This window comes from Macaca thibetana, chromosome 4 (assembly GCF_024542745.1).
Source record: "Macaca thibetana thibetana isolate TM-01 chromosome 4, ASM2454274v1, whole genome shotgun sequence".
Classification (NCBI taxonomy): Eukaryota; Metazoa; Chordata; class Mammalia; order Primates; family Cercopithecidae; genus Macaca; species Macaca thibetana.
This window is the reverse complement of record NC_065581.1, coordinates 80570899-80595045: the sequence shown is the minus strand read 5'-3', so window position 1 is coordinate 80595045 and position 24147 is coordinate 80570899. Positions and strand designations below refer to the sequence as shown.

Below are 24147 nucleotides of genomic sequence, written 5' to 3'. Positions count from 1 at the left end.
AAACTCCCAGAAAAATAATATACAAGATAAATAGGACTGTTCATTGGGCCTTTGCACCCTAACATCTTGACTCTTATCTTACTGGAATTCAAATAAATTCCAGTGGAAAACCTATAGAAACTGACAGGTGTGGTGCCTGAGCTCCCCTCTCTGGGCTTCCTCCCAGTTCCCTTGGGCCTTGGCATTCTGGGTCAAGGTTGATTCCCTCCGGCCTCAGCGCCCCGCACGGCCGGCATTCTGGACGGCGCGGCGAGGGCTGTGGATCTGTGGCTAGAGAGCTTCCAAGACGCTAACAAGAAGGGAGAGACGAATCTGATTCTCCTCAGCGTGTCGAGGTCTTCTGTCAACAGTCCTGGGGACCCCTCAGGAGTCCTTCGGTCCCGTAGCCCCCTCGGTGTCTATGACTGCTGGCCGCTGCTGGCTCTGCCTGAACCTCTCAGGTTCGCACCTTCTGGCATTTTCTCGCACTTTCTCCAGCCTTCCCGGGCAGGGGGAACCTGGCCTGACGCTCCCCTCCCCCACCCTGGGTCTCTGGGGTCAGCCGAGCCACCCAGTGCACTGTGTTTGGCATGCCCACATGCAGAGAGGCGACCATAGTGGTGATCATAAGCCCATGGTGGGCAGAGGCCCTATGGAGCCAAGGGCTCCGGCGGCCACCCCCACTCCGCCACCAGCAGCGCTGCCAGGGCCTCGCTCTTCCTCCTCCTCCTCACACGCCGGCTCGGATGATCTCCTGCCATGACTCAGCGCTTCTCGCAGGCTGCCCTGCTGGGGACACCGGCTTCGCTCGGGCCTCTCCCGACGCGTCCACCCCCTCTCGCCACCCACGCCCGCCCCTAGCCGCTGGGCCTTTCCCAGTGCGGCCGCCGCCGCCACAGCTGCAGTCAGCACGGGCACCCCAGCAGCATCCGCCGCCTGCACCGCGCGCGCCGCCCGCCCCAGCCTGACCCCGCCGCCGAACCCGGCGCCAGCCATGGAGCCCGAAGTCCCCCGTCGCCGCCACACCCATCAGCGCGGCTACCTGCTGACGCGGAACCCTCACCTCAACAAGGTAAACCCACAGGCCCACCTGGCTGCCCATCGGCCCCTCTCGATCAGGGTCAGGCCCCTCTTGCAGGTCCCTGCACCATGGCCTCGCCCCTCGGCCACTCCCCTGGGAAGGTTCCCGGTGAGCGGCGGCGGCCTGGGGGGCCTTGGTGTGGGCAGAAGGAAGAAGGACGCCTAATCGGGTCCATATCCACGAGAGTGATGGCAGGGCGGTGCCGGTGCCTCTGCACCTCGGCATCCCATGTTAGGGATAGAGGTAAAGATGTAACTTGTTTAGGATACTTCGGCAGCAATTCTCCGAAAACAGGAGCCCAGACAATGAAAGTAGTATCAGACAAAGTGTGTGAATGGGGTATTTTTGGTGAAGGTAGCAGACAGGCTGCCAGGTCAGACTCCATGTGCCTCCCACTTACTGGTTGCACAGTGTGGCAATTATTGGAGGCTGATAAGGCGAGAAGTGATTCAACTGGTCCTGCCCAGACAGAAATGTGTACGGACTGCCTTCAGATCACGTTAGCAATGTGGAAATCCAAGTCCTCTTGGTTTCTGGAGTGACACGGTTAAGAGTCTGGGAATGCGTGGTGGGTGGCCTCTGTCTTGGACACTTTGCATGGCTTGGTAGAAGAGAAGAGCTCTGTCCCAGACATGGGACTGTGGGTAAAGCCGTTTCTTTTCTTTCTTCTTCTTCTTTTTTTTTTTTTTTTTTTTTTAATTTGGCTTTCTGGAAGTTAAAAACAATTTTTGTTTGTTTGTTTGTTTAGAGCTGTTTTCTTTTTATTAAAGGGGAATTCGGTGTACACCCTGTTCAGAGACTCCTTTTCGGATCCTGGTAACACTTCATTCTCCTTCACTGGTGATGCAATATAAACACTCGGGATCTCTCTCAAATAAAAAAAAAAAATACCTCCAAATTTATCATTTTACTTCCACACTTATTTTACAGCCCGGTTTATCTCTGAATTGTGCCTTTTGTTTGTGTGTGTGTGTGCGCTTTGGACATTTCCTATTTATTCAGGACTTTGAAAATGCCATCAGTCAGCACAGAGGTCTGTTTAGTTATTTTGGTTGTCTCTTTGGTGGACTGCTTTTTGCATTAAGAACAGGAGCTCAGCTTTTTCCTTGTCGTGTTCCTGATGAATTGTTGATCATATTAATGACTTAAAGACATGATTTATTTAATAAGTGACAGTTAGTGTGAGTTCTTTCTTGTTTTTTTGCGGTGACAGGCACCTTTTACAAATCTATGATGATGTGCTATCTGTGGTCATGTAGCATTATGAAATTGTAAGTAATTCCTACTTATTTCTTTCTTTAAAATAAATTTAATTGCTAGTTTGATTTTTTTTCTTTTCTTTTATTATTCTGCAGGTTTGCCACCTATTTTCAGTAAAACAAAAGTAAAATTTGATGTGACAAAACTATTTGTGACTTGTATGTGTCACCTGCCTACTGTAATTTATGACCACGTTTTGGGTTGACACTTAAGAAAGACCACATGAGTTGTATAACCTGTTTGGTTTTCCTCAAGTCAGGGGCAAGAGTGTCTATTCAGAGTGTGTAGATGGCATAGGCAATCCCTGAGCAAGAGTAATTATTGCCTTTACTATGGTTACATCAAGAATTTATTATATAAAAATCCTTTTGACTCCTGTTCACAAGGTTACTAGGAATTAAGGATTAATTCCTACTTCAGAATAATAGTATCACAAAGATCTTCCATCAAAGATAAGATGTAACATTAATATGTTAAAAGCACATTTTCAAATTTGTAATAAGTGAACTTTTTATTTGTATTATGTCAAATTGGATTCACAATTCAGCGTACCAACTTTGAGGCAATCAATGAAATCTTTTACTCAGTTCTAGGATGGTGATCTGGTGCCTTATGAGAGTAACAGAATTTCCTGGGTACTACTGAAACTACAGCTATGGGACTTTCTTCATCTGTCATACACTCAAGACCTCTAGGCCTTTAAGTTTGCTAGTAGCCCAGGAATGTTTTGGTTTATTTTTATTCTTATTATTTTGTAATAACTTTGACTCCAAAGAGACAATAGTAGATTTTAGTTTCCCGTAACAACCCAGCCTGTCACATGTTTTCTTCAACCACACTAACACAGAACTTCATCATTTTACCTTTGGGTAGCTGTAACAACAGTTTTGCTGGTTTTATTTCCATTGATATAGTTCATTCTACATATATGTATGAAAGAGATACCTTCATTAATTAACATTTTATTCACTTCTCTATTATCCAAGCATTTATAGTATGTTATTATTTCCTATTATGTTTAATGTAAAATCAATCTGTCAATTGGGTTTGCAGTCTTCTCCAAATTTATCTTATTAGTTCCCCAATGTAGCCTTCCACTTAAAATATATTTGTTGAATCTCTTAATTCTTTCCTTTTTGTGTGTAATTTCTACTATGAAAATGTCTTAGTTGATTTAATAATAATCTCTCTAGGGAAGCATTTCCTAGTTATGTTAGTCTTATTATCATTATTTAACACCTCTGTTTTTATTATTCAGTTAGACTATATAAGTTTGTATTTACTAAGTTGTATATTTTTTTGAGACAGAGCCTTGTTCTGTTGCCCAGGCTGGAGTGCAGTGGTGCGATCTCCGTTCACTGCAAACTCTACCTCCTGGGTTCAGGTGACTTTTGTGTCTCAGCCTCCTGAGTAGCTGAGATTACAGGCATGCGCCACCATGCCCAGCTAATTTCTATATTTTAATAGAGACAGGATTTCACCACGTTGGCTAGGCTGGTCTCAATCTCCTGACCTCAAGTGATCCGCCAGCCTCGGCCTCCCAAAAGTGTTGGGATTACAGGCGTGAGCCACTGCACCCAGCCATAAGTTGTATTTTTTTTTCTTATTTCTTTGATTGTCATAGGGCAGGAGTCACAATATTTAGTACAGTGTTTTGCTCAGTAGACATTAAATAAATGTTTACTTAATGAATGAGCCATGTCTTTATTTTTGTCTTTAAACAGAACTCAGCTTTTAAAGTGATCGTTTGGGCATTATCCTCTTTAAAGTAATTTTGTGAAAATAAATTCACATTGAAGTCTAAAGTTTAGTTGACTTCTTATGCCATTATATTGTATGCTGGAATATAGTCAGAAAAGTTGGAATTTGGTTTAAGCTTGATAATGTCATGAAATTTTAATTACTTGCTGGATAACCTAAGGGAGGTGCTTCATCTTGGTAAAATCAAAGTTAACAGTAGATGTGATATGAATTCAAAAATTTTCATAAAACAAGAGAATTAGGATTTTCATTTGTTATGATTCATGTATGAGTTTAAGCCTTACTATTTGTTTACACGAAAATATGCGTTATTCCAGGTAGGATTTCATCAAAGCCATTGAGGAAGTAAATCTGCCTCATGTTTAGGAGATTTAGTATTTTTCTGTGCACAGCCCAGACTATTTTTAAGATGCTTATCTTTGCCGGTTTTGTATAAAAGTGTCTAATTTAATGTTTAATGTTTAAAAAAATTTTTTTTTTATTATACTTTAAGTTCTAGGGTACATGTACACAACATACAGGTTTGTTACATATGTATACATGTGCCATGTTGGTATGCTGCACCCATTAACTCATCATTTACATTAGGTATATCTCCTAATACTATCCCCTCCCAACCCCTCCTCACAATAGGACTCGTTGTGTGATGCTCCCCTTCCTGTGTCCAAGTGATCTCATTGTTCAATTCCCACTTATGAGTGAGAACATGTGGTATTTGGTTTTCTGTTCTTGCGATAGTTTGCTGAGAATGATGGTTTCCAGCTGCATCCATGTCCCTACAAAGGACATGAACTCATCCTTTTTTATGGCTGCATAGTATTCCATGGTGTGTATGTGCCACATTTTCTTTTCTTTTTTCTTTATTTTTTTTTTTTTTTGTTGAGACGGAGTCTTGCTCTGTCGCCCAGGCTGGAGTGCTGTGGCTGGATCTCAGCTCACTGCAAGCTCCGCCTCCCGGGTTTACGCCATTCTCCTGCCTCAGCCTCCCATGTGCCACATTTTCTTAATCCAGTCTGTCACTGATGGACATTTGGGTTGATTCCAAGTCTTTGCTATTGTGAATAGTGCCACAATAAACATACGTGTGCATGTGTCTTTATAGCAGCATGACTTATAATCCTTTGGGTATATCCCTAGTAATGGGATGGCTGGGTCAAATGGTATTTCTAGTTGTAGATCCTTGAGGAATCGCCACACTGTTTTCCACAATGGTTGAACTAGTTTACAGTCCCACCAACAGTGTAAAAGTGTTCCTATTTCTCCACATCCTCTCCAGCACCTGTTGTTTCCTGATTTTTTAATGATTGTCATTCTAACTGGTGTGAGATGGTATCTCATTGTGGTTTTGATTTTATTTTCAGGGATATGGTCTGATATAGATGAGTTGTGTTTTAAATTTTTTCTCAATAATTTTCATGCGACTAACAATCATATTTTATAAATTGCCCTTCAAAATTAAAATTTTACACACAATAAAATAATCTTATTTTTTATTTCTCAATTAGTTTATTTCCCTTTGCAATGGTAGAAAACACTAATTGTTAGTTCTATCATAATTGTGCTTACGTGGTTTCTATATCTTAAGATTAAATAATAATATGACCCATAAGTAAATCTCCAAAAGACACCACTCTTCCATCTTTTAGGCAGTTTGGTTCAGTATAAGTCATGTTTAAGAGTTATGTTCCAGTAGAAGATAGTGTTTTATTGAAGTTAATTTGGGTCAGCATTACTGACTTTTAAATCTAAAAAATCAGCTTTTGTAGCTGTTTGCTTCCTGGCATGACAAGACCTAGTTGGGTGTGTTGTAAGGAAAAAAGAGAGAAATAAGATCCATGACAATGAAGGAAAAGTACCCTAAACCTCTTTTTCCTCAATGTAAACTAGACCTGAATGAATTGTTCAGAAAATTTCATCCAACCACAGTTCTCTAGAGTTGCCTCCGCAACATGAGAAACTGATTTATTATTTATGATAGAATCCTACTTATGTGAATGTCATATACAGCCAGATACCTCTGTATATGTTTGTTACCTTTCTGCAGTTGAAACAACAGTAGTAGTATAGAATATCACAATAACAAAATGTGTGGTATAATAAGAAAGATGAGTTTGATGTGATAACTCTTGAGACAGGTGATATGGAGTATAAGAAATATTGAAGAGAATAATGGATTTGAGATTTTTCGTTTTTCAGCTCTGATTTCCCTCTAACTTCTGGACAGGTAGGGGAGAATGTGATGTAAAGGAATGGACATTCTAAAACTTTGTACCTAGAAGAAATGAGCCCAAGTCCCAAGTCTGCTAATTAGCTGTGTGATATAGCATCTGGGAAGGTCCTTCTTGCTACATCATCCCATGGCAGAAGGCAAGAGAGGGAATGATAGAGGGTGAGAGACCAAGAGAGGGCTGAACTTGCTTTTATAAGGAACCCACTCTTGCTTGCAATAAGGAACCCACTCCTGCATTAACAATACTAATCACCTTATAAAAATCCCACCTCTCAACACAGTTGCATTGGGGATTAAACAACACATAAACTTTGGGGGACACATTGAAACCATAGTAGGAAATCAAGTAATATAATAATGAATAATGTTCTCTAAAAACAGGAGAATATAACTACTAGAGCTTTTGTACTAATATACAAACCCTGGATTTTAAAACACTGGTATTATTTTTTCAATAATCAGGTAATGGTTGAGTAAGAACATCAGCAAAAGTACTTGCATGTTTAATATGGTTTGTCTGTGTTCCTACCCAAATCTCATCTTGATTTGTAGTTCCCATAATCCCCATGTGTTGTGGGAGGGACCCAGTGGTAGGTAATTGAATGATGGGGGTGGTTATCCTCATGCTCCTGTTCTCCTGGTAGTGAGTGAGTTCTCAAGAGATCTGATGGTTTTATAAGGGGCTTTGCCCCATTTTGCTCTTTCTTTTTGCTGCTGCCATGTGAAGAAGGATGGTTTGTTTCCCCTTCCACTATGATTGTATATTTCCTGAAGCCTACCCAGCCATGCTGAACTGTGAGTCAATTAAGCCTCTTCCTTTATAAATTACCCAGTGTTGGATATGTCTTTATTAGTAGCATGAGAACAGACTAATACAGTATTCATACCAGTGTTAGTAATTATGTTATGAGGCCAGGTGTGATGGCTCACACCTGTAATGCCAGATGTGAGCCACCTGGGAGGCCAAGGTGGGAGGATCACTTGAGCCCAGGAGTTCAAGACCAGACTGGGAAACATGGCAAAACCCCGTCTTTACAAAAATGAAAAAAAAAAAATACAAAAAACTGGGCACGGTGGTGTACACTTGTAGTCTCAGCTACTTGAGTGGCTGAGGTGGGAGGCCACAGTGAGCCATGATCACACCCACTGCATTCCAGCCTGGATAACAGAGTGAGATGTTGTCTCAGAAAAACAAAACAAAGCAAAAAAAAAAAAAAAAAAAGAAAGAAAGAAAAAAGAAAAACAGAAAAATAAAACCTTAGAGATCCAGAGGCTGAAGGAGTTCTAAGACTTCCATTATACTATTAGGCATTGGCCTTTTAGGCTTAGAATATATTAAAATACATTTAAATTGTCTATTCAGAGTCTTAAGATGGCTATCTAGTAAGTACAGGAGAGAAGCCATAGAATAAAATCAACCCTGCAGACACATTGATTTTGGACTTCTATCCTTCACAACTTTGATAAAATAAATTTATGTTTAAGCCACCCATTGTGTGGTGCTTTGTTGTGGCAGCCCTAGCAAAGTAATAATATACTTCTGTAATTAAAGCAAAATTTCATAATACAGCACTTTCCCTTGCTTTGTTTAGTTGACATTTTCTGGACTTTGACAGGAACATGTAGGTGAGAAGAAGTAATGATCTAATCAGTCAGGTTTGCTTGTAGCCATTGCCAATTTTTGACAATCTCTGTCTTTTGATTTCTGTGTTTAGGCCATTTACATTTAATGTAATTGTTGATACACAGAGAGATAAACAGATTTCTATCATATCATAGGTGTCTGTTTCCTTATTTTTCATTCCTCTATTTTTTGTCTCCAAACTAATTTTTAATTACTTAAATATTTTTATTATTCCATTTTGATTTATTCCATGAGTTTTTGAAAATATTTCTTTGTATAGCTTGTTTTTAGTACTTGGTGTGGTGATTATGATACACTTACTGAACTTTTCACAGTCAACTTAAAGTTAAAATTTCACCACTTCAATTGAAATATAGAAATCTTACCATTATATAGGTCTCATTACCTTCCTCTATTTATGTTGTAGTTATATGTATTATATCCTCTTATATCTATTTATATGTATTACATAAATATTTTTAAAATAGTAATTTAATGTAATGTTTACACCTTTTTTTTTTTTCCAGTCCAACCTCTTGAGTAGCTGGAACTCTAGGTGCACACCATCATGCCTGGCTAATTTTTGTATTTTTCCATAGAGAGGGCGTTTTACCATGTTCCCCAGGCTGATCTGAAACTCTTGGGCTCAAGAAATCGTCCCACTGTGGCCTTCCAAAGTGCTGGTATTATAGGTTTGGCCTGTAACTTTTATTTATTTTTATTTTGTTTATTTTTCTTATATATTTAATTAATTAATTTATTTATTTATTCATTTGTTGAGACAGAGTCTTGCTTTGTCATCCAGGCTGGAGGGCTGTGGTAACATGGCTTACTGCAGGCTTGATCTCAAGGCTCAAGCAATCCTCCCACCTTAGCCTCCTGAGCATCTGGGACTACAGGCATGTGCCACCACTCCTGGCTAATTTTTGCATTTTTTGTGGAAACACAATTTCATCATATTACTCCATCTAGTGTCAAACTCCTGAGCTCAAGGTGTCTGCCTACCTCGGCCTCCCAAAGTGCTGGGATTACAGACTTGGGCCACTGTGCCTGACCCAAACTTTCGTTTTTAACTGTCACACATATTTTAAAGAGTTTAAGAGAGAAAGGATAATCTATTATAGTTAACCAGGTAGTTACTATTTCTGTTGCTCTCTTTCATTCTTCATGTTCTATGTTTGTTTTGGGGTATCATTTCTCTTCCATTTCAAGAATGTCCTCTAACATTTTTTTAGAGCAGGTTTGCTGGAAACCAATTGTATTAGTTTTTCTTCCTCTGAGAATGTCTATTTTATCTTCATTCGTGAAGGATATTTTCGATAGTTATGGAATAATGAGTTGACAGTTCTTTCCCTTTAAGACCTAAAAACAAGCCATTTCTCTTCCTCCTGCTGTTTCTTTTTCCTGATGAGAAATCTGCAGTCATTCAAGTTGATATATGTTTGTAATACATCGGTTTTATCTGGATGTTTTAATGGTATTTTCTTTTTAGCTTTCAGAATCTTAAATATAATGTTTCTGGGTTTGGAGGTTTTGGGGTTTATCTTCTTGGGGTTTTCTGAGCTTCCTGATTCTGTAAGTATATGTCTTTTACCAAATTTGATACATTTTCAGCCATTATTTCTCCAAATATTTTTTTCTTTCTTCTCTCTTTCTGGGACTGTGATGAAACAAATGTTAGGCCTTTTGATATTGTCCTGAGGCTCGGAGCCTCGGGTAACTACATGATAGTATCAAAAGGCCTACTTTTTTAGGGACTTCTTTTCTCTTCAAACTGATTTGTTTCTAATGATTTAGCTTTATGTTCACTGATGCTTTCTACTCTCATCTCAATTCTGTTCTTCAGCCCATCCGATGAATATTTTATTACAATTATTGTATTTTTAAGTTCTAAAATTTCCATTTGGTATAGCTTTTATTTCTTGTCCAATACTTTCTTTCCATTTATTTAGAAAGACTTTGCCCTTATGTTCTTAGGCATGGTTATAATAACTGATTTTAAGTCTTTGTACATTGTACAGAAATTTCAAGGTCTGACACCTCAGGATTGGTGTTTGCTTATTTGTCTTTTATTTTCCAAGTCAACGTTTTCCTGTTTCTTTCTATGTTTAGTAACTTTTTAATCTTTTCTGGACATTTACATATTATGAAATTCTAGCTGTCGGTTATATCTTAAGGGGAATACTGTTCTTCTTAGCTTTAGTGGTCACTCAACCTGGTTAGGTCATTTTGCAAGTTGGACCCACCTGTGGCCTGTGGTTCTGATATCCATTTGGTTTTCAAAGTCTACTCAGTAGTACTATTTGGATTTGTCCATTATGTGTGCCACCCAGTGGATAGTGTGGGATCTGTGCAGTAGTCTACGCTATAGTTTACTTCTCAAAGCCTTTGGTATGCTGTTTAAGGTCAGATCTATGCACGTTTAGCTCAAAGGCGAGTGTAGATGTTAATATACAATTTTATGGGATTGCTCTCGTGAGTTCCCTTCTTTCTGTGATCTCTCTGATGTTTTTTGTTTCCATGAGGACCCCCTTTCCAGTCCTCTGAACGGAAAACTAGGCTTTTGTTTTCCTGCCCTGTTGTGTACTTCCTTCAGATGTATTTGCATCTGAGGCCATGCGATTGGAAGACAGAGAGAGAAAGTTGCAACAGGCATTTGACCTAAGATCTTGAGACCAGATCTACATCCTCTGGTAAAAAGAATGATTCCCTTACCTTAGAATTTTAGGCATCTGTCATGGTTTTTGCTTCTGCCATCCCTGTGGGATTATCTGGGAGTTGGAACTGGAGAGGATGGAAAAGAATATTGGATGTTCTTGCTTCTCTGACCTTTAAGCATCCCCTTTCTGATTCTTGGACCAGAAAGATAAGGCTTCTCTTCACAGTCTTTGTACACAATCAGTTGCACTTCCAGCTTTTCTGCTGCTTTTGAGTCAAGGCCAGTTGATTACAGCAGAGAGAAAAAAAAGCCACGCCATATTGGAAGAAAAAAGTGCCAGGAAACTTAATCTGGTTTTGTGTTGTTGGATTTAGTGGGAGAGACAAAGTATACTATAGCTACCATTTTGCACAGAACCAGATCCTCAGGTTGTTATTTTTAAGGTATGAATGTGTGAAACTCAGTCTAACTTGATTTTAAGTTCAGAGAAGGAAAATATCAGGGAATTGGTTCCCAAATGTATACTCAAAATTTTTTCCCATTTTACTGGGTGCATATTTGCTATACCAATCAATATTAATAATAAAGATTATTGTGTGGAAATGGTTCATGTAAGACAAAACTCTATACATAATTTTTAAAATGTCTGTGTTCTAAGGATTTAGAAAGAAGTTTTGCCTTTTTGATATCTACATACTTCATTTCTGCCCCTCTTTGTGCTGTGAAGGAGAATAGGAAGTTCAATGTTCAAAATTTCTTTGGGGTTCCCTCTCTTGGCTTTGGGGCCCCCTCCCTGTCTCCATACAGGGAAGCTTCTTCTTTCTTCCCCCTTCTTTCGTGCCTATTAAATTTTCCACTACTTAAAACCAAACAAACAAAAACAAAAAACACAACAAAAAACCCAACAACAACAACAACAACAACAAAACAAAATTTCTTTGTGGATGTGGGAAGGAGTGTTATACTGGTTTGCATCATAGATTTATCTTTCAATATAGTTGCTCTTAGGGCCTGGAATGTAGTAGGCATTCTGTGATAATTTGTTGAATGGATGCATCAGGGATTATTCTTGAAGTAACACTGTCTTGCCTTGCAGATATTGCTATCACCTCTCGGTAGTTCACATTCTACCTTGTGAGATAAATGCACAATAACCTCTTTTATATGCTGTTGAATGTGTGTTGGAGAATCTCTTTTCCTTAATGGTTATATGGATGACCACTATATTGTTTAGGATTAGGTTTTGTTACATATAACAAAAAAGCAAAATGAAAGTGAGTTAACTACGATACAGCTTAATTATGATAAACTGTTTGGTGGGTCCACAAAGTCATCAGGAACATAGGCTTCTCTCTTGCTGCTCTGTCATCTTCAGGATCACTTCATGGTCCTAATTGAGTATGTAGGTCTAAAGATACCATCTACAGGCTGGGCGCAGTGGCTCATGCCTGTAATTCAAACACTTTGGGACACTGAGGTGGGTGGATCACTTGAGGTCAGGAGTTCGAGGCCAGCCTGGCCAACAGGGTGAAATTCCGTCTCTAATAAAAATATAAAAATTAGCCGGGCATGGCAGTGGGAGCCTGTAGTCTCAGCTACTTGGGAGGCTGAGACAGAAGAATCGCTTGAACCCAGGAGGTGAAGGTTGCAGTGAACCAAGATCATACCACTGCACTCCAGCCTGGGTGACAGTGCAAGGCTCTGTCTCAAAAGAAAAAAAAAATACCACCTACACATTCCAAGATGGCTGCTGGAAGAAATGAGAGAATTACAAGAAGGCTTACTTTTCAGTGGAGTCCCCTCTTTTAAAGTAGCCTTCCCCACATTTCACATGATATTTCCACTTAGGTCTCATTGTTCAGAACTCTGTCATATGGCCACATATAACTACAGGGGAGTCAGGAAATGTCTTTTATTTAATGCATTGCAACCCCAAATAATATTAGGATTCTGTTCCTGGGAAGGAAAAGGGAAATAGATGTTGTGGTAGGCAATTGGTAGTCTCTACTATAGTTAGAGCTGCCAGAAGCAAAAGCATTGAGATTTAATAAATGTAAATATTAAATATGAATGTAAGATTCTTGGAAATTGAGGTGAATGGTTCTTAATATTTTAAAAGTAGTCATAGATTAATTTTATAAAAATAAGAAGATATAATAATATGAAAAGTATGTCTGCCACTTCTGTGTCTGGGCTAGCTGGTTCCCCTTCCTAGAGGCAACCACTGTTGCCAGTGACCAGTGTTTTCGTTATATACTACAGATATTGTATGAAGTCTTTTTTAAAGTTAATTTTCATAAGTTAAAATGTTATTGATACAGGGCATGAATCAGATATGCCCTTAGTGTGGTAGATAGGAGATAATGTTATAAAGACAAATGTTTCAGGTGGGAGTATATATGTGAATTTTATAGAGACACCCAAAACAGATTAAGAATCATGATATCAGGTTGAGCCATCTATGATTTGCCTGGTAGTCTGAAACTAGTTCTAAAGCATTGTTATACTCACCACCTTTTGTTTTTTTTTTTTTTTAAATCTGAGCTAGCCTTAGTATGTGGATTCCTTAGTATGGTGAGTGATAAACATGCGGGTTGACTATTGCTAAACTCACAACATTTTAATGAAATGGAATAACTAGTCAGGAAAGGTGCTGGGGCTTCCCATTACTCTTAGGATAATGTTTGAAACTTCTTACCTGGTTAACTAGGACTTGCCCACTCAGGTTCGTACCGTCTTTCCAGTGCTCATCTTTTATCATTTTCTCATGGTTGGTGCAGTTTCCTTCCCTATGCTTTCCCTGAGAAGCCAAGCTTTTCTGCAATAGGCGTTATGTCCATGCTGTTTCTTCTCTGCCTATCCCCAACTTCTCACCTGGTCAACTGCTACTCTTTCTAGTCATCCTTCAGATTGCATTTTGACATTACTCCTCAGTGAACTATTCTTTTTTAACTGCCTAAATTAAGTTTTTCCTTTTCTTTTCCCTGTACTTATCACAATTGTTATAGTTATTTGTGTAGCTTTTCATATAATATCCTGTTAAGCTCTTTATATCATAAGCCTAATGAGACTATGGACCATACCTGACAAAACGCTGTTTCATTGGGGTAGTTCCTATATACATTGTAAACATTCACTCAACGATATCTGTGAGTGTGATGATTAATTTTATCTGTCAACTTGCTTAAGCCATGGGGTGCACAAACATTTGTTCAAACATTACTCTTGTAACTCTTGTAGTGTCAGTGAGAGTGTTTCTGGATAAGATGAGCATTTGAATTGAGTAAAGCAGATTGCCCTTCCTAATGTGGGTGGGCCTCATCCAATCAGTTAAAGGACAAAAAAGCTGAGTAAGAGGGAACTTCTCCTGCCTGACTGTCCTGAAGCTGGGACATCAATTTTTTCCTGCCCTTGGACTCAAACTAAAATGTGGGCTTTTCCTGAGTCTTGAGCCTCCTGGCTTTCATACTGGATTTACACCATTACCATTGGCTCTCTTGGGTCTCTAGCTTGCTGGCAGCAGGTCTTTGGACTTGTCAGCCTTCATAATCATGTGAACCAGTTACAATATTTCTCTCATAATAAATCTCTTCATATATATGAAGGTTCAGTTTCTTAGGAAAACTGACCAGTACAGTGAGCTTCACAACCCCCCGTAAAGTAACTGTAAAAGGAGACAAAAACATCTCCCCAGTGGATCTGAAGCAAGAAAGCCATCTTGTGGTGTTTCTGGGAATATCATGTCTGAGGTATGTATCCCTTAAGAAACTGAAGTGTAGTCCTCTGCAACAGTTCTTAACATATTTTGTGCCAAAGGCACAAAAGTTGGAAAGTTGATGAAGTCTGTAGACTCCTTAAAGCAATGATTTTAAATAAACAGTATACATAGCATTACAAAGGAAACCATTTGTAATTACAGATATCAAAATATTAACAAATATATCTTACAAATGTGTATTGTAAGATATATTCCTCTTTATTGAAGACTTATGCAGCAAGATATATATTTAAATATGGGCAATTTAAAGTGAAGTTTTATTTTTTAAAGGGATCAATATCACGGTTGTCTACATGAGTAGCCTGTGTGCCTGTTCATGTTATTTAAAAAAGTTGGACCTGGTGCGGTGGCTCAAGCCTGTAATCCCAGCACTTTGGGAGGGTGAGGTGGGTGGATCATGAGGTCAAGAGATCGAGACTGTCCTGGCTAACATGGTGAAACCCCATCTCTACTAAAAATACAAAAATTAGCTGGGCATGGTGGCATGCACCTGTAGTCCCAGCTACTTGGGAGGCTGAGGCAGGAGAACGGCTTGAACCTGGGTGTTGGAGGTTGCAGTGAGCTGAGATCACACCACTTCACTCCAGCGTGGGCGACAAAGTGAGACTCCATCTCAAAAAAAAAAAAAAAACAAACAAACAGTTGGCTAGGCACATTGGCTCATGCCTGTAATCCCAGCACTTTGGGACGCCAAGGGAGGAAGATTGCTTGAGGACAGAGGACAGGAATTTGAGGTCAATCAGGGCAACATAGTGAGACCCTGTCTCAAAAAAAAAAAAAATTTCCAGATGTGGTGGTGTATGTGTATAGGCCCAGCTACTCAAGAAACTAAGACAAGAGGATTGCTTGAGCCCAGGAATTTGAGGCTGCAGTGAGCTATGATTATACTACCGCACTCTATCCTGGGCAACAGACTGTCTCTAAACAAAGCAAAACAAAACAAACCTTATTGCAGATCTAAAGCTGCAGAAATTTCAAAGTAATGAAGAACATGAATGTTATTTCCAGATACATGCCACAGATGTAACATGACATAAAAATAATTGTTATTTCTATTGAAAAGACAAAGAAACTGCTTTTTTTTTTTTTTTTTTTTTTTTGGAGATAGGTCTCACTCTGTCACCCAGCCTGGAGTGCAGTGGCATGATCTTGGCTCACTGCAGCTTTGACTTCCTGGGCAAAAGACATCCTACCACCTCCGCCTCCCAAGTAGCTGGGACTACAGGTGCATGCCACCACACCCAGCTAATTTTTTTCTTTTTTCTTTTTGTAGTGATGGGGATCTCACTATGTTGCCCAGGTTGGTCTCGAACTTCTGAGCTCAAACAATCCTCCCACCTTGGCCTCCCAAACTGTTGGGATTAGAGGCACGAGTCACTGTGCCTGGCCAGGAACTACTATTAATATGTCTCTTGTTTATTTCATTTAAAATGGAAGGAAATACTAAATCTCATAGAGTTTATGAAAAAGATGTCCAAATTCAGGCCTCATTAATTACTCATCTATGCCTTGAGAATCTGTGATTAGGTCTGTGAACCTTAAGGTAAAAGCCTCTGATAGGGAGCTAAATTGGTTCTTCACCAAAAGCAATGACCTTGGTCTCTGAAAACTGATTCTTAAACTCAGAAGCTTTCACCATACTGGAATGTGAAGAATAAAAGTCAGTATTCACTTAGCATGTGCATATTAGTGACTTTATTTTAAAACTTAATAACATAAACATTTATATAACACTTTATAATTTACATAGGATGCAAAAACACCTGGTCTCATTTTTTCTTCCCAACAACCCAGTGAAACACACATAACATGTACTACATGTTCAATAAATAGTTGATTAGCCTTATTTAGCAGATGCAGTAATTGAGGCAAATCTCCATTTAACCCTTAATACCTTAAATATTTGCTCAAAGTCAAGTGTTAAGTCATATCTACTTGTGACTCAAACTTGACAAATGGTATGCCCTTTAGTCTTATGTTGCTATTCAGTCATATTTGTTGGTGAAGTGTGCATCTAAATTTCTAGTGTATGGATTATCACAATCTATTAAATACCAAAAATGTACTGAATAGCTGCCTACAACAAATAGTTGTCTGTCCTAAACTGTCACTAGTGTCAAGATTGAGAAACCTGGTCAAAATGAAAGTACTTTAAAAAATCCCCATAAACTCTGGCACTTATGCTGATATGTAGATACATATTTTGGTTAAACCAAAGTTGATCTTGAATGCCTGGTTTAAAGTCAATGAAAAAACTTGTTAATAGTGGATTAGTTTAATTAAATGATTTCCTAACGTATGTGTGGAAAGCTTAATTATTATTTGGGAGATTTTAAAATCATGAGCACTCTTTGTACTGTTGCATAAATAAATCTTTGTTTGAAATTTGAATTCGATGATTTGGTTATTCAAAATAGAACTATACATAACTGAACCACAGAGTACTGAAAATTTGTTTCACATTAATATATTTATGCATCCATTTGTTTATTTAAAATGTATTAAGGCCCTGCTCCATCCCGATATTGTACTAGTGCTGTCATACAAATATGAATAGTATATTGCCTGTCTTCTAGACCTGGGTAAAACAACAGGTAAGCAGAAACAATGAAGTATGGGAAATTCTATGATAGAATTATCCCTTGAAGGAGATCATTATTCAGGGATAGGCAAGGGACACAGGAAGAAACAGACATTTGCAACTTCATGTGTAAATTAATTGGTAATTAAATGTGTTGCAATTGCTCTCTAATGCTCGTAGTCTGCAGATTCTTCTATTAGCTTGAAGAGTTAAGAAATCAAGACACAATAGAGGATTATTTTATAATTCTGATCTTTCTGGTTCACTATATGAGTAATCACTATACACATTGTCATAGGCATAGAGGATTTTGTCACATATATAAGATTTTTAAAAATAGTGTAAAGGTACATATGATAACTAGGAACTCTACTGGCAACCAGTGGTTTTTTGGATTATTCATACATGTTTCAATTGAAGATCTTAAATTTTGATTTTTCATCATTTGTGTACATTGCTAGTTTCAGTTATTTACTGAAAAGTCTCAATCTGCTTATTTAACAGATACTTTTCTCTACTGATTTAGTGACTGTGAAATTTGCCTTACAACTTCTTATGATAAAATAGCACTCCATCTTGCTGAAAAGCTTTTGAAACTTTTCAAATGATTTCAGTGATTTCAAGAAATATATTTGGGAAAATTTAGTGTTGATGTTGATGGCTAACAATTTTTCAACCTTAGAAAGAATCTATAATAATCAGTAATAAGACTTTTAAGTGAAAAATACTTAAACCTCTCATCCAATGTTTTAAAAATCCATTTGCTCTCAGGTACAGGTGTTCTTTCCTTTTTTTAAAAAAAATATAAGCAAACATGTCACTTAAATCACAAAATTGTAACACTTGCTTATGTCCTATATTTATACCTCAATGAAATAATTTGGGGGTACTGTAAAGTGATATTTTGCTGTAAATTTTAGGGTATCAAGGGCCAAGACTTAGCTGAATGTATTTTAGATATATTGTTAAAATCATTACCAGGTTAAAATTACTTTATATCACACATGAGTAAAAATTAATTACTATGCCACGAAACCAAATGATCTTTTTTGTAAAGAAGCTGTGTTTAATATATTGTTGGTCTTAAATAATTGGTTTTCTGTCCTTTAAAGAAGACTAATAGTGAAGAATTAGTTTGTATAGTAAAATGCATTCAGAGTAATTATTTTTATATGATTATTTTCTGATATAAACTTTACCCTATAAATACATATGTCATCTGGCTGATTTTTTTGGGGGGAAAATGACGAATTATTTTTATATGATTATTTTCTGATATAAACTTTACCTTATAAATACATATGTCATCTGGCTGAATTTTTTTGGGGAAAATGAGGTTGGATACCATCAGTAAAATTATTTTTTTAGTTTAGTTTTTTCTTTTTTTCAAGACGGGGTCTAGCTCTGTCATCCAGGCTGGAGTGCAATGGTGTGATCTCAGCTCATTGCAACCTCAGCCTCCCAGGATCAAACGATCTTCCAACCTCAGCCTCTTTTTCTTTTTTTTAATTATACTTTAAGTTCTAGGGTACATGTGCACAACGTGCAGGTTTGTTACGTATGTATACATGTGCCATGTTGGTGTGCTGCAACCATTAACTCGTCACTTACATTAGGTATAACTCCCAATGCAATCCCTCCCCTCTCCCCACTCTCCGTGATAGGCCCCGGTGTGTGATGTTCCCCTTCCCGAGTCCAAGTGATCTCATTGTTCAGTTCCCACCTATGAGTGAGAACATGCGGTGTTTGGTTTTCTGTTCTTGTGATAGTTTGCTGAGAATGATGGTTTCCAGCTGCATCCATGTCCCTACAAAGGACATGAACTCATCCTTTTTTATGACTGCATAGTATTCCATGGTGTATATGTGCCACATTTTCTTAATCCAGTCTGTCACTGATGGACATTTGGGTTGATTCCAAGTCTTTGCTATTGTGAAGAGTGCCACAATAAACATACGTGTGCATGTGTCTTTATAGCAGCATGACTTATAATCCTTTGGGTATATCCCCAGTAATGGGATGGCTGGGTCAAATGGTATTTCTAGTTATAGATCCTTGAGGAATCGCCACACTGTTTTCCACAATGGTTGAACTAGTTTACAGTCCCACCAACAGCGTAAAAGTGTTCCTATTTCTCCACATCCTCTCCAGCACCTATTGTTTCCTGACTTTTTAATGATTGCCATTCTAACTGGTGTGAGATGGTATCTCATTGTGGTTTTGATTTGCATTTCTCTGATGGCTAGTGATGATGAGCATTTTTTCATGTGTCTGTTGGCTGTATAAATGTCTTCTTTTGAAAAGTGTCTGTTCATATCCTTTGCCCACTTTTTGATGGGGTTGTTTGTTTTTTTTCATGTAAATTTGTCTGAGTTCTTTGTAGGTTCTGGATATTAGCTCTTTGTCAGATGAGTAGATTGCAAAAATTTTCTCCCACTCTCTAGGTTGCCTGTTCATGCTGATGGTAGTTTCTTTTGCTGTGCAGAAGCTCTTTATTTAAATTAGATCCCATTTGTCAATTTTGGCTTTTGTTGCCTTTGTTTTTGGTGTTTTAGACATGAAGTCCTTGCCCATGCCTATGTCCTGAATAGTATTACCTAGGTTTTCTTCCAGGGTTTCTATGGTTTTAGGTCTAACATTTAAGTCTCTAATCCATCTTGAATTAATTTTCGTATCAGGAGTAAGGAAAGGATCCAGTTTCAGCTTCCTACTTATGGCTAGCCAATTTTCCCAATACCATTTATTAAATAGGGAATCCTTTCCCCATTTCTTGTTTTTCTCAGGTTTGTCAAAGATCAGATGGCTGTAGATGTGTGATATAATTTTTGAGGGCTCTGTTCTGTTCCATTGGTCTATATCTCTGTTTTGGTACCAGTACCATGCTGTTTTGGTTCCTGTAGCCTTGTAGTATAGTTTGAAGTCAGGTAGCGTGATGCCTCCAGCTTTGTTCTTTTGACTTAGGATTGTCTTGGAGATGCGGGCACTTTTTTGGTTCCATATGAACTTTAAAGCAGTTTTTTCCAATTCTGTGAAGAAACTCATTGGTAGCTTGATGGGGATGGCATTGAATCTATAAATAACCTTGGGCAGTATGGCCATTTTCACGATATTGATTCTTCCTATCCATGAGCATGGTATGTTCTTCCATTTGTTTATGTCCTCTTTGATTTCACTGAGCAGTGGTTTGTAGTTCTCCTTGAAGAGGTCCTTTACATCCCTTGTAAGTTGGATTCCTAGGTATTTTATTCTCTTTGAAGCAATTGTGAATGGAAGTTCATTCCTGATTTGGCTCTCTGTTTGTCTGTTACTGGTGTATAAGAATGCTTGTGATTTTTGCACATTAATTTTGTATCCTGAGACTTTGCTGAAGTTGCTTATCAGAATATGAAATTCTGGGTTGAAAATTATTTTCTTTAAGAACGTTGAATATGGCCCCCAGTCTCTTCTGGCTTATAGAGTTTCTGCTGAGAGATCTGCTGTTAGTCTGATGGGCTTCACTTTGTGGGGAACCCGACCATACTCTGTGGCTGCCCTTAACATTTTTTCCTTCATTTCAACTTTGGTGAATCTGACCATTATGTGTCTTGGAGGTGCTCTTCTCGAGGAGTATCTTTGTGGCATTGTCTGTATTTCCTGAATTTGAATGTTGGCCTGCCTTGCTAGGTTGGGAAGTTCTCTTGGATAATATCCTGCAATGTTTTCTCCAACTTGGTTCCATTCTGCCTGTCACTTTCAGGCATACCAATCAGACGTAGATTTGGTCTTTTCACATAATTCCATATTTCTTGGAGGCTTTGTTCATTTCTTTTTACTCTCTTTTCTCTAAACTTCTCTTCTCGCTTCATTTCATTCATTTGATCTTCAATCACTGATACTCTTTCTTCCAGTTGATCGAGTTGGTACTGAAGCTTGTGCATTTGTCACGTAGTTCTCGTGTCATGGTTTTCATCTGTATCAGTTTGTTTATGAACTTCTCTGCATTGATTATTCTAGTTATCCATTCATCCATTCTTTTTTCAAGGTTTTTAGTTTCTTTGTGCTGGGTACGTAGTTCCTCCTTTAGCTCTGAGAAGTTTGATCAACTGAAGCCTTCTTCTCTCAACTTGTCAAAGTCATTCTCCGTCCAGCTTTGTTCTGTTGCTGGTGATGAGCTGCGTTTCTTTGGAGGGGGAGATGCGCTCTGATTTTTTGAATTTCCAGCTTTTCAGCACTGCTTCTTCACCATCTTTGTGGTTTTATCTGCATTTGATCTTTGATGATGGTGACATACTGATGGGGTTTTGGTGTGGGTGTCCTTTCTGTTTTTTAGTTTTCCTTCTAACAGTCAGGACCCTCAGCTGCAGGTCTGTTGGAGTTTACTTGAGGTTCACTCCAGACCCTGTTAGCCTGGTTATCAGCAGCAGAGGCTGCAGAAAATAGAATATTGCTGAACAGCAAGTGTTGCTGTCTGATTCTTGCTCTGGAAACTTTGCCTCAGAGGTGTACCCAGCCGTGTGAGGTGTGAGGTGTCAGTCTGCACCTAGTGGGGGATGTCTCCCACTTAGGCTACTCAGGGATCAGGGACCCACTTGAGCAGGCAGTCTGTCCGTTCTCAGATCTCAACCTCCATGCTGGGAGAACCACTGCTCTCTTCAAAGCTGTCAGACAGGGACATTTACATTTGCAGAGGTTTCTGCTGCTTTTTGTTTAACTATGCCCTGTCCCCAGCTGCGGTGGGCTTCACCCAGTTCAAACTTCCCTGTGGCTTTGTTTACCTACTTAAGCCTCAGCAATGGTGGATGCCCCTCCCCCAGCCTCGCTGCCACCTTGCAGTTAGATCTCAGACTGCTGTGCTAGCAATGACGGAGGCTCTGTGGGTGTGGGACCCTCTGGGCCAGGCATGGAATATAATCTCCTGGTGTGCTGTTTGCTAAGAGCCTTGGAAAAGTGCAGTATTAGGGTGGGAGTTACCCGATTTTCCAGGTGTTGTGTGTCTCAGTTTCCCTTGGCTAGGAAAAGGAATTCCCTTCCCCCTTGCACTTCCCAGGTGAGGCAATGCCTCACCCTGCTTCAGCTCTCGCTGGTTCGGCTGCACCCACTGACCAGCACTGACTGTCCAACATGCCCCAGTGAGATGAACCCTGTACCTCAGTTGAAAATGCAGAAATCACCCGCCTTCTGTGTCGCTCATGCTGGGAGCTGGAGGATGGAGCTGTTCCTATTTGGCCATCTTGGGAGCCTCCCTCTACCTCAGCCTCTTGAGTAGCTGGGACCACAGGCATGCACCACCATACCTGGCTAATTTATTTTTATTTTTTGTGGAGGTAGTATCTTCCTGTGTGGCCCAGGCTGGACTTGCCCTCCTGGGCTCAAGCCATCATTCTGCTTTACCCTCCCAGCGTGCTGGGATTACGGGTGTGTGGCATCATGCCCAGTCATTTCTAGAAATTGTTATCTATATTGTCAATTAGAATTTAAAAATAAACATTTCCAAAGAACAATTTTTGGCCCTATAGAAACCTTGGAGGAAAGAACCCTTCAAGAATGTATTCAGGACAAATTAGTATTGCTTCTCTTAATGTGGATGTAAAATATGCACATAAACTATGTTAATAAATTGAAAATATGACCCTTAAAACAAGCTCAACTTTATTTCAGAATAATAAATAATAAAAATATAAAGGATCCTTTTCCTGTACTCTTTATATATAAATAATTTATCCCCCAAATTAGCATTAAAATTAATTCTAAAACTCTTTTGATATGAAGAAATAATTTTAGGATAGATCTATATTGTTTGCAAAGTCACATTAATAAAATATCTATAATTCATTTGAAATAAAAAATTAAGAAAAATTTTCATAAAGGATTTAAAGACAATCGTATTAGATAAAGAATATTTTAGGTTGGATGTGTGAGCCACTGTGTCTGGCCTAAAATATTCTTTGTTTAATTTGATTGTGTAGTAATCCTAGGACTTTGGGAGGCCAAGGCAGGCAGATCGCTTGAGCTCAGGAGTTCGAGACTAGTCTGGAGCAACATGGTGAAACCCAGTCTCTACCAAAAAATACAAAAACAATTAGCTGAGCATGGTGGTATGTGCCTATTGTCTTAGCTACTTGGGAGACTGAGCAGGAGGACCACTTGAGCCTGGGTGGTGGAATATGAAATATATCAATAATTTGCTAAACAAATTTTTTGTCATTGTAATTATATTTCTTTTTAAGTAAAGAGAATATTAGTTACTGAATTGACTCTATAGAGCCTAATAAAATTCAGTTTAATGAAATTTACTTTTTGATGTACAGTTCTATCAGTTTTGACAAATATACAATGTTGTGTCACCAGCACCACAATAAGAAATGGTTCTATCACTGAAAAACATTTTCTTTTTGCCTCCTCTTTGAAGTCAAACCCTTTTTTCCACTCCCAGTCCCTGGCAACTACTGATCTTTTTCTACCCATATAATTTTGCTTTTTCAGAATGTCATATAAATGGAATCATACAGTATGTACCCTTTTGAGTCTGTCTTCTTTCACTTAACATAATGCATTTAAGATTCATCTATATTTTGTGTATCAATAGTTTGTTTCTTTTACTGTTGGGTAATATTTCAGTGTATGGATATACCTTAATGTTATCCATTTACCAGTTGAAGGACTTTTGTTGTTTCAAATTATTTGCAATTATTACTTTCCATTTGCTTCTCTACCATTTTTAACCTTCCTTATTCACTTTTCTGCTTTGTGTTCTCTGAAATGTACTATAACAAGTATAATTAATTAATCATTAGTTAGTCCAACACATATTTGTTTATTGCCTATGAAGTGCCACACAGGTATTATTCTAGACACTAGGAATTACACTAGTTAAAAAGAACACACAAACCATCTCTGCCATAATATAATCATAGCCTCAAACATTTAAATTATAAGTTCTGTTACCATAATGAATTTTCATACATGTTTAGATTAACTGTCTTAAAGATCTTTGTGAATAAGATAAAGATTTCCTTTTTTTTTTTTTTTTTTTTTTTTTTGCAATTCAACTTGATTTAGTAATTTTTCCGGGAAAAAAGAAAGTCGTTCATTGGAAATATTAAGGATCGTTAGTGCAGAATACATACTATATTTGAAATAGTTTGAAATATATATATGAAATATATATATTTGAAATATATATATGAAAATAGTTTCTGATAAATTACTCAGGAC

General features: G+C 38.5%; 1 protein-coding gene across 1 annotated transcript in view; it reads left to right on the top strand.

The window, feature by feature from the left end:
• Positions 1–932: 932 nt before the first annotated feature.
• ME1 (malic enzyme 1) overlaps positions 933–24147 on the top strand; it is a 224001-nt gene continuing 200786 nt past the window's right edge. Inside the window, exon 1 of the mRNA XM_050788178.1 lies at positions 933–1051. Coding sequence (XP_050644135.1) covers positions 974–1051 — 78 coding nt within the window. The 5' untranslated portion in view covers positions 933–973. The remainder of the gene's footprint in view (positions 1052–24147) is intronic.